The sequence below is a fragment of the Enhydra lutris genome, unplaced genomic scaffold (genome assembly GCF_002288905.1).
Source record: "Enhydra lutris kenyoni isolate GAN:26980312 unplaced genomic scaffold, ASM228890v2 scaffoldscaffold40, whole genome shotgun sequence".
Taxonomy (NCBI): domain Eukaryota; kingdom Metazoa; phylum Chordata; class Mammalia; order Carnivora; family Mustelidae; genus Enhydra; species Enhydra lutris.
Genome location: NW_019154124.1, coordinates 5,680,297 through 5,696,367, shown reverse-complemented (window position 1 = coordinate 5,696,367; position 16,071 = coordinate 5,680,297). Strand labels below are relative to the sequence as shown.

General features: G+C 39.2%; 1 protein-coding gene across 2 annotated transcripts in view; it reads right to left on the bottom strand.

Annotated features, from left to right (window-relative positions):
* The window catches only part of LOC111155225 (reelin), a 505,959-nt gene that overhangs the window by 163,630 nt on the left and 326,258 nt on the right, over positions 1 to 16,071 (bottom strand). For both annotated transcript variants that reach the window (XM_022515343.1, XM_022515345.1), the window contains exons 13-17: positions 8,890 to 9,002; positions 7,332 to 7,540; positions 6,321 to 6,449; positions 5,282 to 5,391; positions 967 to 1,033 (exon numbers count right to left, since the gene is read on the bottom strand). In XM_022515343.1, the coding sequence (XP_022371051.1) occupies positions 967 to 1,033; positions 5,282 to 5,391; positions 6,321 to 6,449; positions 7,332 to 7,540; positions 8,890 to 9,002 (628 nt within the window). The remainder of the gene's footprint in view (positions 1 to 966; positions 1,034 to 5,281; positions 5,392 to 6,320; positions 6,450 to 7,331; positions 7,541 to 8,889; positions 9,003 to 16,071) is intronic.

Genomic DNA, 16,071 nt, shown 5'->3' with positions numbered 1-16,071 from the left:
CTTTCTCAAATATTTCTATTGTGCAGAGGTTTTTTTGTTAATTAAATTCATTGCAATATAGTTAAAAAGTAAACATGACACTCTAATGTCAGTGCTGACAAGTGTCTTGCCTCATATAATTTCCAAATGATCAAGTAGAAATCTCTTTTATGAGTTCTCCATTAATTAATTATTACTTTCTTTCTTTGGAGGACAAGAAGAGACAGACTAGATGAACAGTGGTTGAAAACTTGTCTGTATAACAAAGATTGTGGTTTCGGGAATTTCCAGGATATTTTATAATTAAATACTAATGAGGGAATGACATAGTACATATAGATACCATTCTCGTTATAAACATAACAGAATGCTGCAGTGGTAACTAAATGTTAATTATTTATATATGATTTCAGATTTCATATTCAACATCATTATGTAAAATAATTCATATATCATTTTGAAGACTGAAATGATTTTTGAAAGTAAGCAGGACTGCAAAATTATATTTAAAGATGACTTTTCTTACCAAATCTGCTAAATTTGGCTCATTCTAGTATCCTTTAGCCTTGGGTCAGTGCTGATTTGCATAATTCATTTATGAAGCATGGTAGGAATTAAAATATGCTTCAAGAACACTAGAACAAGTTTATGGAAAAACGGTATATTGAAGAATGTAACCAAAGACAGAAAAGGCAGTCATCAAACTATGAAGAATTCAAATTTGTTCACAAATTTACATGAGGTATGCTAAATTTGTTCATAATTTAGCTTCATAGAAAAGTTATTTATTCATCAACTTCCACCTACAAAAGACACTTAATATTCTACTATGTTTAAATTCCCTTTGGAACATCCTAGTTTGGTCTTGAAAAGACCTCAAAAGCCTTAAAAGGAAATCAAAACAAGTTAAAATGACTTGTGGCCACAATAGATAAAGTACATATTAAAATAAAAAGAAGTATAATTATTATTTTAAAAAATGCTTACTTGCAACCATGTCGAGTACACTGTCCTCGGCCAGAACAGAATTTGAGACACGATGGACCAATATAAACTGCAGGCAGAGCAAAAGACAGCATGTGAAAAAAAAGGGCCAAAACCAATTGGAAAAACCAAGAACAACATAAGCATGTCAATCAATTTTGTGCAGTGATACCCATAAAATTGAGCCCATTATATGCATGTTGTGCGCAGGAAAACAGGGAGACATATAGAGTGCTGTGTGACAAGGTACGTGCTTAGCTACAAATCTGCTGGAAATGTTTTAACTTAATTCTTTCAAGATTTTAATGTCCCATAGCAAAAATAGGTAGGAACATACGATTTGGGTTCCTTAATGGAGTCTCTTCAGCTAAAATGATTTCAGGCAGAATACTATGCTTCTGACTTAAACTTTCTTTAAAGTTTCATTTTTAAAAAAATTTTATTTATTTATTTGACACAGAGAGAGAGATCACAAGTAGGCAGAGAGGCAGGCAGAGAGAGAAGAGGAAGCAGGCTCCCTGCCGAGCAGAGAGCACGATGTGGGGCTCGATCCCAGGTCCTTGGGATCATGACCTGAGCTGAAGGCAGAGGCTTTAACCCACTGAGCCACTCAGGCACTCCATAAAGTTTCATATTTTTTAGGTAGAAATAAAGAATTTGCAAAGGATCAGTTTGATATATCACAAAATGGAGATGTTATAATTAAATTTAAAAATCATAACTTCCATTCTTTTCTGGGGAAAATCTCTAACACATTGCAGGTGATTGATACATATCTTTCTAAAAATAAATCCAATCTTCCTGAAATGGGGAGTTAAAAATCTGTTGTTGTGCATCAAGTCGTCTCTGAAATGCAGGTTTTTTCTAAACAATGGGACTGACTGATAATGATATTAAAAACCTCAATTCTAATCTTTGGAATGCCAAGAAAAGGGTTCCCAGTGGTTGAATGGTAGGTTCTGAGATAAACAGACTCAAATACATTTAAAGATATTAGGCCTCTTGATAACCAATCAGTACAATGAGTAACACACTGAAAAGTACAAAAATGGAACTAAACCAATGAGGAATTAGAGATGCAATGGTTGTTAAGACTCACATATTCAATTTCAGGCACAAACAAATTTGCATTCCATGATCATTTTTTTCTGTCTTGGGATCATGTGATCATGTCAAAATAGTCAAATGATTTCATTTAAAAATAAATTTCCCTGTGGATAATGCTCCTACAAACACTTGTTCTCTGGAGCCAATTAATTCAAGTGTGACACAAAGCAGGCAGGAACAACTCTTGCTGAAGGAAGCTGATGGTTGAGGAGGAGATCAGATAGCAGGCTGAGTGGTTAAAGTTATGGGTTTCAGGTGTCAAATAACCCTAGATTCAAATTCCTTCTTCACCTGGAAAACTCTGGATAAGTGATTTATCCAGTCTAAGCCTCAGTGTTCCTATTCTTTAAAATGGGATATTTTCCTCTTTTCCTTGGAGGAAAGAGCAAAAGAAATGTTCATGCTTAGCTTGCTGTCTGGTACCATATGGTTATGATCACCATAACACTGGGGTCAAGAATTCTTCCTGCGCCATCTGCCTTGTTGGCCCCTACTGGACAGCACCAGTACTGAGACATCAGGAAAGGGCTTCATTATTTTTTAGCCTGGTAAAGCTTATGGATTATTTTCCCAGCACATTTGATTTTATGGCTGCAGTAGGATTTATTCCAAGTCCTGTAAATGGTTCATTCCATTTTGTGGGATCACTCTGGAGGGCTGCCCTAGAATGCACCCATGTCATAGTTCAAAAAGCTTCCATTGTAAAAAAAATTTCAACAATAAAACAAGATTTTCCAAGTCAATGAAAATATTGCAGTTAAGAATCTTGTCATCCCTCACCACTAATGATGGGGTCATTGGGATTCACGGCATGAGAAAGTCTATAGGCCCTTTTTCCTAAGAGTATGGAAAGGACAAATTTGTTTTTATCACTATTATTAATTTAATCAAGTCGAAAAAATTAAAAAGTGATAACAAACATACTTTGCCCTAGGATTTTCCATTTTGCTAAGAACTTCAGGATGATTCCAAAAATACTTCCTGTACACACTAGCAGGAAAAACATTCCTAACAGAAGTAGGATATTGACCTGTTTTTTTCTCTCTGTTTATTTTCCTTGACATGATTTAGAATTCCATAGAGAAGTGGGAGAGATTTCAGAAGTGTTCTTTGGCAAGCTGGCACACATTTCTCTTGGGAAAGACTAAGTGTGTGTCCTTTCTTTGTCTCGTGAAGAAGCCAGAGAGCAGGTCTTGTTTTTGTAATGTAGGATGATAACAGAATTGAGGAGATTCTGCCCCATGTTTTGCATTTGACCTTCACTGCTAACCATGCTCATTCCCTATATTCTTACCTTTTCTCCTTCGATTCACAACACGATGGTGGGATACATTCTGACTTGGAATCATGTTATAGCTTTCCTCAGGAAATTTAGATATTCTTTTCATAGGCTTGTATGTGCTTCATAGCACTCTTAATTTCCTCATTTGTTTTATTATAGGTTTTTTTTAATTTCTTTTGTTATTATCAAAGTAACATAAGTTCATCATAGGACTCCTGAAAAGTACGTCAGCAGTGGAAAAGTCACCCATATCCTACTACCCAGAGGCACACATACTTATTCCCCATAGCTAATTAACAGGTGTTGTAACTCAAATGCTATGCAAAATATTCTACCAGTGGAGGAAGTCCATTTTACCAAATTAATTTTTATTTATTTTTTAAAAGATTTTATTTATTTATTTGACAGAGAGAGAGAGATCACAAGTAGGTAGAGAGGCAGGCAGAGACAGAGAGAGAAGCAGGCTCCCAGCTGAGCAGAGAGCCCGATGCGGGGCTATCCCAAGATGCTGAGACCATGACCTGAGCCGAAGGCAAAGGCTTAACCCACTGAGCCACTCAGGTGCTCCAAATTAATTTTTAGATGGTTTTGCAAATGCACTATGTTAAATGTACTATGTTAACTTATGTGGTCTCTGAAGTCTGGGGCTCTTATTGGTCTTCTCTGAATACAGACTGCTTAAAGAGTTTACATTGGCTCACCAGTAAATTATCTTGCCTGAAATTATTCCTGAGTTTCAAGAATGTATTTCATTAAAAGTGTATCAATTTTTTTTATTATTTAAAAATAGCAAATATATTGGGTTGCCTGGGTAGATTGCTCAGTCAGTTGGGTGTCCGACTCTTGGTTTCAGCTGGTATCATGATCTTGGGATGGTGAGATTGAGCCCCTCCATCAGGCTCCAGACTCAGCTTGGAGTCTGCTTGTCCCCCTCTCTCCTGCTCTGCTCCATCTCCCCCTTCCCTGCTCATGCTCTCTCTCCCTCTCCAATAAATAAATAAAGTCTTTTGTAAAAATAGCAGAAACATTATTAAAACACGGAAGTCAGCATGAAACAATGATGTATCCAACTTTATAATATCGAACAAAGTCAGTGGCTATGCTAGATTCGCTTAAGTATTGACATTTTGTCGCTCTCCCTCCCTTTCTACTTCCTCGTAGTGTAACTGCTCAGTCAAATTGATATACTCTGAAAATAGGAAATCTATGAATCTGCCTATAATTAGAATTATTAAAAAACCAGAGTGGGTTATTAATAACAAATATAAGATATTTATGGTCATGCACCCCAGTAACTTAAAATATCTTCTCTCCTGTACACTCACTCCAGGTGATACTGGCTTTAAAGTCACGCAAAAACCATCAACAATTCACTTAAAAACTGAAGATAACATAGGATATTTTATGCATATCTGCATTTTCCTCTTACACTGTTTTCTGAGAAGGAAGTTTAACTTTTGTTTCGGAAGTCTCATTTTAGAGATGATATTCCCTTATGTGTGGTGTCTGCATCTAAACGACAAGCCTTCCAGATGTTGCAGTAGTTACTAAGAGAAGAATGGGTCTTATTTCAATACATGCAGTATGGGAAGTGTTTATGTTAATTTTGTGTAAAACATTCAAAGAAAATGTTAGGATATCCCATCATCAGCTGTGAATTTGCGTTTCAGGGCTTTACACATTTCTACATTATGTGTGTTGAAACATTCTGGCATCTAATATTGCTGACGTTGCTGCCTTCTTTTTTTTTTTTTTTTTCTGATTGTGCATCCCTGGGCTTCTAACGGAATGCAAAGGAGAAAGGGAAGAAAGGGCGTTTAATGAATCGCAAGACCATGACTTAGAAATGTGATTAAGTCTGTGCCAGTGAACAAAAGCACAGGAAGACTCTGCATCAATGGCATGTGATTATGACAGGCGTAAACCAACCATTATCAATTGCCCACATGTTTCCAAGGATTGGTCCCGTTTGTCTCCAGCGAATTCTGGTGTCCCTGGTTAGCGCTGCGTTAGGAAGGGGAATCGTTATGCGGTTCCACCTGCAAGAAATTTAGCACAAGACAGCTTCACAACTACATTCTCATCTTTTGAACCTCTTTTACGTGCCTTTGATGTTCTAGTTCCCGAATGCTTGGGGCAGCACTAAAGTTTGGTAATAATCTCTTCAACTGCTCCTGTGGAGTGAGTTTGTTGTTTTCTGACAGACGTAGAGCTTCTAAAAACACCCGTATTGCACTGGAGTAATGGGTTTGTTCTTAATAGCAAGTGATATTCTCTTTGTTTTTAGACATTCTTTTTAGGAATTTTTACGTCAATACTCAGACCTTACATATTATTCTACGATATGCATCTGGGCCGACATGGGGCTTTCTGCTTTTTGCTCTCCCTTGGTCCTGTGCACATTTCAAGAGAGGCTAAGAAAGAAAATCATTCTCAACTTAATTTTGCTAGTTTATCCAGTGCTTATTCTGTAAGGTGGAAGGTGTTTCGCACAGTCATCTTTAATTCTCTAAACAACCCTCAAAGGGGGTGTACCATTGTCCTTAATTTAGAAGGGGAAAGTGAGAGAGTAAATATCATTACTCAAGGAGACGGCAAAACCAGGTTTGAACCCACAGCTTCACTTTCCTCTACCTCTCTATGCTACATCTTTCCCTAAGTATTTTGGCAAGAAGCTTTTTGGCAATAAACATGCAATCATGATACAGAATTTAAATTTATATATCCAAAATATAAAAGCCAAGTACATATAGAATGAGTGACCCTGTAATTTGTGATCTTGCATCAGATTTACTGAAGTTATTGTCCCCCCCACGCTTTTTTTCCTAAGTGAGATCCTTCCTACATCACCTGAAAATGAGAAGGCAGCTTCCTTACCTATTACGAAAAAGTAGAATCTCAGGTTTACTCCTGGATTTTGAGTCACAACATGGATTCAAGTCTCCCGGTTCAGGGAGAACGTACTCACCCGCTATAGTTTTCGGAGGAGTAGATCGTACTGTGTGGGAGGTGGGGTCCAGCACAGATCTCGGGCAAACACTCAGTGTGGAGGAGGGACCAGGAGCGCCCATGGTTGGTGGAAAACTCCAAGCTGACGCTGGTAGCACCAGGACAAGCACAACAAAAAAGTACAAAGATGGGAAAACGAAGAGACTCACCCCTCACTAAGTATCTTAAACATTTGTAGAACTAGGGTCACAAATTTTAAGATGCTGTTTCCAAAATGATCACTTCCCCTCCCCTGCAGTCTGACCAGCCTTCAAAGGGCAAACAGTTAAATTACCGTGAGAGAAACAGACTATCTTTCAAAGCCAACAAATGAGAACTGGATTGGCGTGCTTCAATCTGATAGATGGCAAGGCAATTACCATGTCTCACACTGCCACCTCATCCCGTGAATGTGAGATCACAAAATTCTTCGAAAGGACGAGCAACACTTGTGCGAAGTGAAACCGAGAAGTCATAGCTCTTGAAGTGCTGATTTGTTTCGGTGCCTATTATTAGGGGGTCACTAACCCGCATGAGATCAAGCTTTTTTTCAGTTTTATTTGTTTTTCTTCTCTCGGCAATCTGTCAGCATGATTGGCTGCCACAGCGCGTGCAAACACTTCTGATACTTAACACCAAGCTCGTAGCATGAACTCATTTCTACTTAAAATTATCCAGTCATACTCGACATATTAATTAAGAGCTCCTCTTTGTGGAGGGAAGTGTGTATTTTTCTTAAAGGATGTTTCATCAGAAATCCAGCTGGAAACCTACTAAGAAGTTACTCTGACTTAATAGCCAAGTCCACGTGTTCATTTATTTTTTTAAAGATTTTATTTTTTAAGTAATCTCTACACCCAACATGGGACTCGAACTCACAAGTGAGAGATCAAGAGTCCCATGCTCCACTGACTGAGCCAGCCAGGCACCCCCACATGTTCATTTCTAATCAGTGTGCGAGTTTACACACTCACCGAATAGGACCTCCTACCTGTTGCCAGGCTGATGTGTTCCACAGCCCAGATTAATGGAAAACTGTATCATGTGAGACATCGTAGAAGGGAGAACAGGTAAGACATGGAAAAAATCGACAGCCCAGACGTTCCTGTTATGCCCTTGATGGTTCTTTTGCCTGAGACAAAACCTGGTCGCAGGTGTCTGAAGCTCGGGATTGATGACGACAGAAACTAAAGATGGAACCTTCAAAACAAAGGAAACTGAAGTCACTCGTCGTCCCTCTATGTGAGTCTGTGTGAATTCTCCTAGATTCGGTCTTGCAGCTACTAAGTATATAACTGCCGTTTATGAGCCCCGGGCGAGGTCCTGCATGTTTCACTCTTATTTCATGGAGTTGATGTGGTCTTTAGTGGGTATCTGTTTGAGTCACTCAGGAGTCCTCCTTTGCAGGCACCTGGAACTCTCTGTGTGTGCCTGATCAGGCCCTTCTCTACCTGAAGATTAATTAGTCTAAGGTCTTTAAAAGTTATGAGAGCATATGTATTCATTTTATACACCTTGGCCCAACACAAAGGCAACTTCACATTATCCTTTATCATCAGCCTTCTTTTAAAAAAAAAAGTGAATCTGTATGGCACTAACGGTTGCCAAACTAGGTATTCTGAAAACAGGATGCTAAGTGGTAACAGCCAGCGTCAACCAGTTAATCCATAATAACTAACATAACTGACTTGGTCTAAGGCAAGCAGCTGACCAGAGCAGGTGTAACCCTAGCTAGTCACTGGTGGAAAGCTAGTCCATTACGAAATCCCAAAGGGTCTAACTTGAATGACCCTAGCAGATGGGGTATGCTGGATACTTTCTCTGATTGTTCCCTATTCTAGCCTCAATGTTTATCTCCCATCTTCCGAACTGAAACCAGGAAATGCTAGGTGCTGGCTGTGTTCAAGTTCTTTACGGTATCGAGGGTGCCATCAACGTGGAGAAAAGCCTAACTAATAATGAATGTGTGAGCGTAGTCCGTAGTCTCAGCGCAAAGAAATCTACAACTAGAAAAAAATAGTTCTACACCTAATGACGAGTGTCGCACATAATTTTGAAGATGTTTGCAAATAACCGGGTCCAGCACATGCCCTAAATCCAAAGGGCAAAGGAAAAAAACGTCAATTTCAGTGGTTATAATTAGAAAAAAAAAGTGACAATAATCTACACTTCTACGATGTCTTCTGCCTAGGAAATCCTAAGATGCCGGATAAATAGTCATTATGCCCGATACGTCTGTGAGGTTCTATAATGAGAGCCACTTTCAGAGCTTTCTAGGGAACAAGAGTAAAGAGTACTGGACTCCATCTTATCATCTCTAATGGGCCGTACTTCGTTTGTCCTGATAAAAACCTCCTTTTTTGTTTGTATCAGGAAAAAAAAGTGGATATTAAAATGTCCATGTCACTTTTAAAGAAAACTGGCAATTTCCTGGGCTTCTAAAAGAGAGTGATCTTCTCCGCATCTAGCAGGATCTCTATGGTTTCAAACTCGGACTGTCTAGGGAGATCTGGGATGGAGCCATTTGGCACTGGAATAGGCATCAGTACCTTATAGGAGGAATACGAAAGAGTATCCAGTGTAATGTGCTCTTTCCTTCCTTCAATCTTTGCGTACAGGCTGACATCATTTTCATGAGAATCTCCAGGGTCACAGACTCCTCCTGAACAAAACAAAAACTGTAAGTTCTTGGTACCAGACTGCATCCATAAACACGTGTGGTGTTAACGTTCAGAATAAAAAAATACAGAACCCAGATGTCCCTTAAGAATGACCCTAAACAAAAGTAACCAGACCCGAGGAAATAATTTATCAAGATAGTTCAGATAGAACTCTCTCCTCCTAAAGATCGAAGGCTTGCTATTTGGCAAGGCCAAAGTAACTGTGTGCTTAGTGAGATCGCTCAAATGATAGTTTGCAATGAGCTGTGGCGGCATGTCCGTATTTGAACACACATTAAAAAAGATATGCTCTGCTTTTTAAGAAACTGTCACTTCCTGGGGCGCCTGGGTGGCTCAGTGGTTAAAGCCTCTGCCTTCGGCTCAGGTCATGATCCCAGGGTCCAGGGATCGAGCCTCACATCGGGCTCTCTGCTCGGCAGGGAGCCTGCCTCTTCCTCCTCTCTCTCTCTGCCTGCCTCTCTGCCTACTTGTGCTCTGTCAAATAAATAAAAATCTTAAAAAAAAAAAAAAGAAAATGTCACTTCCTTATATTTGAGGTCTTACTGGCCAAAATTCAGACCTGATTGATGATGGTTTTGAAAAAATGTGGTGACTCACTGCATCAACTATTTCTGAGTGATATTACTTAAACAGCTGCACTTGGTATCCTTAATATCTTAGCACATAGTAGGTATTGGCATCTTTTTAAAAAAAAACTTATTTAATTAATTTTAAAAAAGATTTTATTTATTTACTTGACAGAGAGAGACAGATCATAAGCAGGCAGAGAGGCAGGCAGAGAGAGAGGGGGAAGCAGGCTCCATGCCGAGCAGAGAGCCTGATGCGGGGCTCGATCCTAGGACCCCGAGGTCATGATCTGAGCCAAAGGCAGAGGCTTAGCCCACTGAGCCACCCAGGCACCCCAGGTACTGGCATCTCAACTGCGGTTCATTTTACATTCTTCATTTTTATTTTTGTACCTCATTTGGTTGTTAGAAAGTACACAGAGTAGCTCATTCTCTTTTGGTCTACTTTACAGTCAAGTGGAACATTCAAACCGTAAGGTAATTAAGATTATCCTGAGGATGAAACTGAACAACAGAGCAGGAACCTGAAACTGACCATTCAAATAACTGATGGAAAAGCTGTGAGTCAATGGTATGACTTTTAGCCCTTGACTTTACTCTTTTCACTACTGCATCCAGCCAGTCATCCTTACTATTGCTGGCTTCAGTGAATTGTCTGCAGAATCTGGATTTTAAAGGACTGCATGTCTACACAGAGGCCTCTCCCCACCCACGGCTACCGTTCACAATGGCACCAATCATTGTAGCAGGAATGTAGGTAGGTACGTGGATTTCCTGGCAAATATTCTACCCTTATGGTCCAAAATTTATAACATTAACTCTTAATTTTATTCCTATCTTTCAAAAAACTCCCTCCAGTTCTTTTTTTTTTTAAGATTTTATTTATTTATTTATTTATTTGACAGAGAGAGATCACAAGTAGACAAGAGAGGCAGGCAGAGAGAGAGACAGAGAGAGAGGGAAGCAGGCTCCCTGCCGAGCAGAGAGCCTGACGTGGGACTCGATCCCAGGACCCTGAGATCATGACCCAAGCCGAAGGCAGCGGCCCAACCCACTGAGCCACCCAGGCTCCCAACTCCCTCCAGTTCTTAAATTAACCACCATTAATGTTAACTTTTATCTATAGGCAATTTCTGTTGCTAATACTCTACGGTGACAGTAGAGTAACCTCAAAATTCTAGAACGAGGTTACCTTCTGATAATTAATCTAGTAAAATCAACAAATAATGGTTGAGACTCACCATCTGAAGGAAGAAAGGAAGGGAGAGAGGGAGAGAGGGAAGGTGGAAGAATGGCAGAATCTCAGTCTGGGACACTGGGGTCTGATGTTGGGAAGAAATTACTGACATGTGATGCTTTAAGTAAGAAAGCTAGAACTTAATCAGTATACGAAAGATCATAATAATAGAAGTAACTTAGATTCTGGTTATCTATGAAGCATAGAAATATAGCATGTTACATCTGTTAGACATACATAACTTGGCATATTATACATATTTATTGAGTTAACTAATCCGAACTGAGAAGAGAGCAGCCAGATGTGGTGATAATGTCACCTTCATCCTAACAGATGTTTATTATTTAAGGGCAACAACCGGTAAAGAGAACCTTACGATTTTGCTATCTGATACCATATTTTCTTTTTTTTAAGCATTTCATTACACATGGCTACACTGTGGTAAATAGAGCTAGTCAAAGTCATTCTAGATGACTGTTTCTGGGAGAAGAGCTCTGCATGAAAACTAAACCCCCATCTAAAAACTGTAACTTTATGAGGACGTATTAAAGACTTACCAAAAAGAACACAGGGAAGGTGGGAGGTCACAGGCAGTGTGGATTTAAAGCAAAACACCCAGAGACACAGGAACTGCACCCCAGTCCTCTCTAATTTCACTGATCTGTTCCCTGTAAGTCTCTGCTCTCTTAAGAACAGTTCGTGAACTTCACCTGCCTTTCAGAGGGAGCAGAGACACATGCGAGAGCTCCTCCCGCCCAGAATGACAGAAGAAGTAAGTCCAAAAGGAGCCAAGACTTTAAAACGATGACAGACTTTATCTAAAAGATCCCTCAGGGGGCAATTTATCAGCTCTGTGAAGTTTCAGTGACAGCAGCTCGCACAGAAAGATACGGATTCTTCTTCAGTTTCATTCGCTTTGATGTATTGTCGGGAGATATGACTCAAGGGGCATTGTATACAGCAATTACAGAAGATTTCAATAAAAACTAGGTGGACAGTCAGGTTTCAAATAGTTTAAGTCCTGCTTTAAGTAGCTTTTAAGATATTTATGTTAGGAGAGTGATTTTGTTATTTACTATGTACAGGACATTGGGCTTGAAGGGAAAATAAAAGGGAAAAGTTTGTAATTTAGCAAGGAAAACAAGAATAATACACATGGAAGAATGACAATTAGGAGTAAACTGTGTTGTGCTGTCATAATCCCAGACAAAATCCAGAGAAGAGAGATACAAGTGGGGACAAAAGTGCTGGGTGTATGGGGATGTTCAGTGAATATGGTAAAGGAATAGTAAAGGAATGAATGATGTGTGTTCGATTATTTTTATCTCCTTCACCCATTCTGACTCTAAGAACAGTGTCGGATACTGGTCCTCAATGAATTTGTATTGAATGAATATATGAATGAAGGAAACAGACCTGAACCAAATTTTGAAAACTGAGCAAATTTTCCAGAAATTGTCACAGTAGATCGATCTGAACCAAGGGATGAGACCAAGGAAGAACGTACAGGCAGGCCAGGGAGGAAGGGATTGTGATTTTGTCTAGATAAACAATCAGCCAATGATTTTCTAAAGGGGCCCGTATAAGCTGTCTACCATATCTTAGATCTCTTTCCATGTTGCCATCTTCTCCATCAGCTAGAAAAGTTTTGAAGTCTTTCTATAGGTCCAGTCTTACCGTACCCGTTTTTTCCCTACTGTCCTGTCCTATTACATCCTTTCCTATCTTAAAAACCACCTTTGCTAGATCCTGCTTTCTCCTCAAGATCCAGACCCCATTTCTTTTCTTCTGTTACTGATGAACTGCTTGAAGGAGTGGTCTTTTTTCAGGGACACAAGTCTTTTATTTCTTTTAACTCTATGTGCTTTGGCTTCCTGAGCACCACACCATGGGGAATACTCGCTCAAAAGTCTCTTGGTGGGGGTGGGGTTCTTAACCCCTATCCTGGTTGGCTTCTCTGTGGGCTGGTCCCCACCCTTTCCCTTCCTTCTTCAATATAGAACACCTTCCTCCCACATCTTTATGTCCTTTCTCAGTATCCTTTGTCTAGCTCTACGTCTTCCACCTTTACCTAGATGAGGGTTCCTCCTAAGAATTTTTCCTGTCCTTTGTCTATTCTCCCTTCTGTTTGGGAGAACACAGCAACTCTGATGAGTGGTTCCACTTACACCTATGTGCTGATGACTTTCAAATCTGGTTCAGACCCTCAGAAAAATGTCTACCTTCGTATGGCTTTCCAGAAGCCTCAACCTCAACATACGTAATGCCAAAATCTTCTACTCCATATCTGCTTTTTATTTATTTATTTTTGGACATTTGCTATCTTGGGAAATAGGAAGAAATCCAAGAAATCCAAGGAAGAAATCCAAGAAAGAAATCTCTTTCCTTTCCAATACTGATCTCATAATCCCCATAGTCTTTTGGGTGTGAACCTCAGTTGGTTCCTTCTCTTCAGCTGTTTATTCTCTGTCCCCTCCTTCATATTATTACCACTCTCACTGTCCTGTTCCTTTGTTGCTTGGACTAGTGCAATAGCTTCCTAACTTAGGCTTGCCAGATGAAATATATTGCACAAACAATATTTATATGAAAAATTATTTATCTGAAATTCAGATTTAAATAGGTAAAGGGGATTAAGAGGTACAGACTTCCAGTTATAAAATAAATAAGTCATGGGGATGACAGCATAGGGAATGTGGTCAGTAATACTGGAATAACTGTGCAGTGACAGATGGAAACTAGATTCATCACAGGGATCATTTTATCATGTTTGAAACTCCCAAATCACTATGTACACCTGGAACTAAGAGGATATTGTATGTCAGTTACACTTCAATTAAAAAACTTTTTAAAGACTATTTTAGAAAGAGAGACTGTGCATGAGTGGGAGGGGCAGAAGGAGAAGGAGAGAGACTGTCAAACAGACTCTGTGCTGAGTGGGGTGGCCGACATGGGGCTCGATCTCATGACCCTGAGATCACGACCTGAACCAAAACCAAGAGTCGGATGCTTAACCAACTGCACCACCGAAGCACCCCGCATTTAAATTTTTTTTTTTTTTTAAAAAGCTGGTTTTTTTTTTTTTTCTCCTTCTAACTCTGACAACCCTACCCTAACTGGCCTCCTATCCTCTAATTTCTGAGTGTTTCAGTCTTTCCTTCACATTCATGCCAGAGTTATCTTTCTAAAACACAGATGAGAATACGTTACAGTGGAATCATTTGGTGGCTCCACAAGCCTAGAGAAAGAACCCAAACTCCTCAGTTAATATTAAAGAAAATCGCCATTCTGGTTCTGGTTCTCTTTTCTTGTCCCATCTTCTACCTCTGTACTTGGTTGTATTGGGAAAATCACCCGCCACAAACAAGTCATGTGAATTTATACCTGTGCTTTTTCTCAAAATGCTGGCTTAGCTTGTCATTCTTTTCTCCCTTCAAACCCTTAAAAACTTGTTTTTAATATTCACAATTCACCCTGTTTCAATATGACACTCAAAATTAACTCTCCCATTTATATATCGGCAGAAGTATAGGGACAGATTTTTACATTACAGTTTCTGTTCTGACTTTTGTATAAAATAAAATGCCCTTTATTTCCCTCTTCTTTGAGAGAACTATCATATTCCTCCTCTATCTCTTCCTTAGAGGTAAGTTATAATTTTTTTGCTCTTAAAATTTTTATCCAAGTGTAATGAAAACAGTGTTATATTGGTTTCAGTTTATAAATCCCTTTAGATTTAAATTATGGCCATCCTTCAAGGACCAGTTCAAACGTCATCTCCCTCACGGAGTGTTGCCCTGATCCCAACACTGAAGCGACCCAGAGTGTCCTTGGCACATACCATTTCATTTCATTATAGCCCATAACATTCTCGCTTCTTCTTAAAAATTTTTATTTAAATTCCTGGGTTATATTAGTTTCAGGCATACAATACAGTGATTCCACAGCTCTGCACAGTACTCAGGGCTCATGATGACAAGTGTACTCTTCCTCCCCTTCACCTATTTCACCCATCCTCCACCCTCTCCCCCTCTGGTGACCATCACTTTGTTCTCTAGAGTTAAGAGTCTGTTTCTTGGTTTGTCTCTCTCTTTCCTTTGCTTATGTCTTAAATTCCACATATGAGTGAAATCATACAGTATTTGTCTTTCTCTGACTGACTTTTAGATGTTACTTGTGGGCAGGAATTCTAAGTAATTTTTATGTATAAAAAAAGATACAGTGAGTCATACCTACTTGCATTAGGTGCTGTTTTAAGGGATTTGCCTGAATTCAATCACTGATCAGCAACTTTGAGATGTAGGTACCATTATGACCCCTGATTGTATTCTCCACATAACTTAGCTCAGTGGACTCTACTCAATCAGAATTAATTAATTTTTAAAATGAAATGGAGATGCTTTTATTTGGGATAATATATTGTCAGCTCATTCAGATGAGTTTTTTTCTTGATCATCAATATTATTTTAATTGATTCATTAACAATATGCAGAAAGAGGGGCGCCTGGGTGGCTCAGTGGGTTAAAGCCTCTGCCTTCTGCTCAGGTCATGATCCCAGGGTCCTGGGATCAAGCCCCACATCGGGCTCTCTGCTCGGCAGATAGCCTGCTTCTCTCTCTCTGCCTGCCTTTCTGCCTACTTGTGATCTCTGTCTGTCAAATGAATAAATAAAATCTTAAAAAAAATATGCAGAAAGAACTATAGATGATTAAATTTGTTCTACAAAGACACTTATATAAACAAGTCAGTGCTTTACAAAGGTGCTGAATGGGGTTGATTCAGTATGACTGATCTTGAAAAAAAAATCAAGAATTCGAATATTATGTGAAAAATGGTAAAAAGTGAAAATGCTTAGAATTAGAAGCACTGACAAGCTGAAAGTTTATCACAACTTTTTTGAGAGGAGGGTTAAGCTTTCCCAGGAATCTTTCTTAATAAAACGAGAGCCAGTTTGAATTCTAATTTTGTAAAGGAAATGAACTTTGGGTCTCTAAGTATACAGTCCATTTCAGAGTCTAATTGGGGAGATCCTTAATGTAGGAAGATTACATTATTATGTTTTATAGGCACAACTTCCCCTTTATCAAACAGATCATCATTGAAAATGAGGTAGCATCAAGCAGACAGTGTTTTGGAACATGAGACAATCTGAACTTCACCGTGCCACTCTAACGTGCAGGAAGTAAGGAATGTGAGGGAAATAAACAGCCAGCACTGAAGCCCAGACTCAGGGGGCCTGTTTGTCCT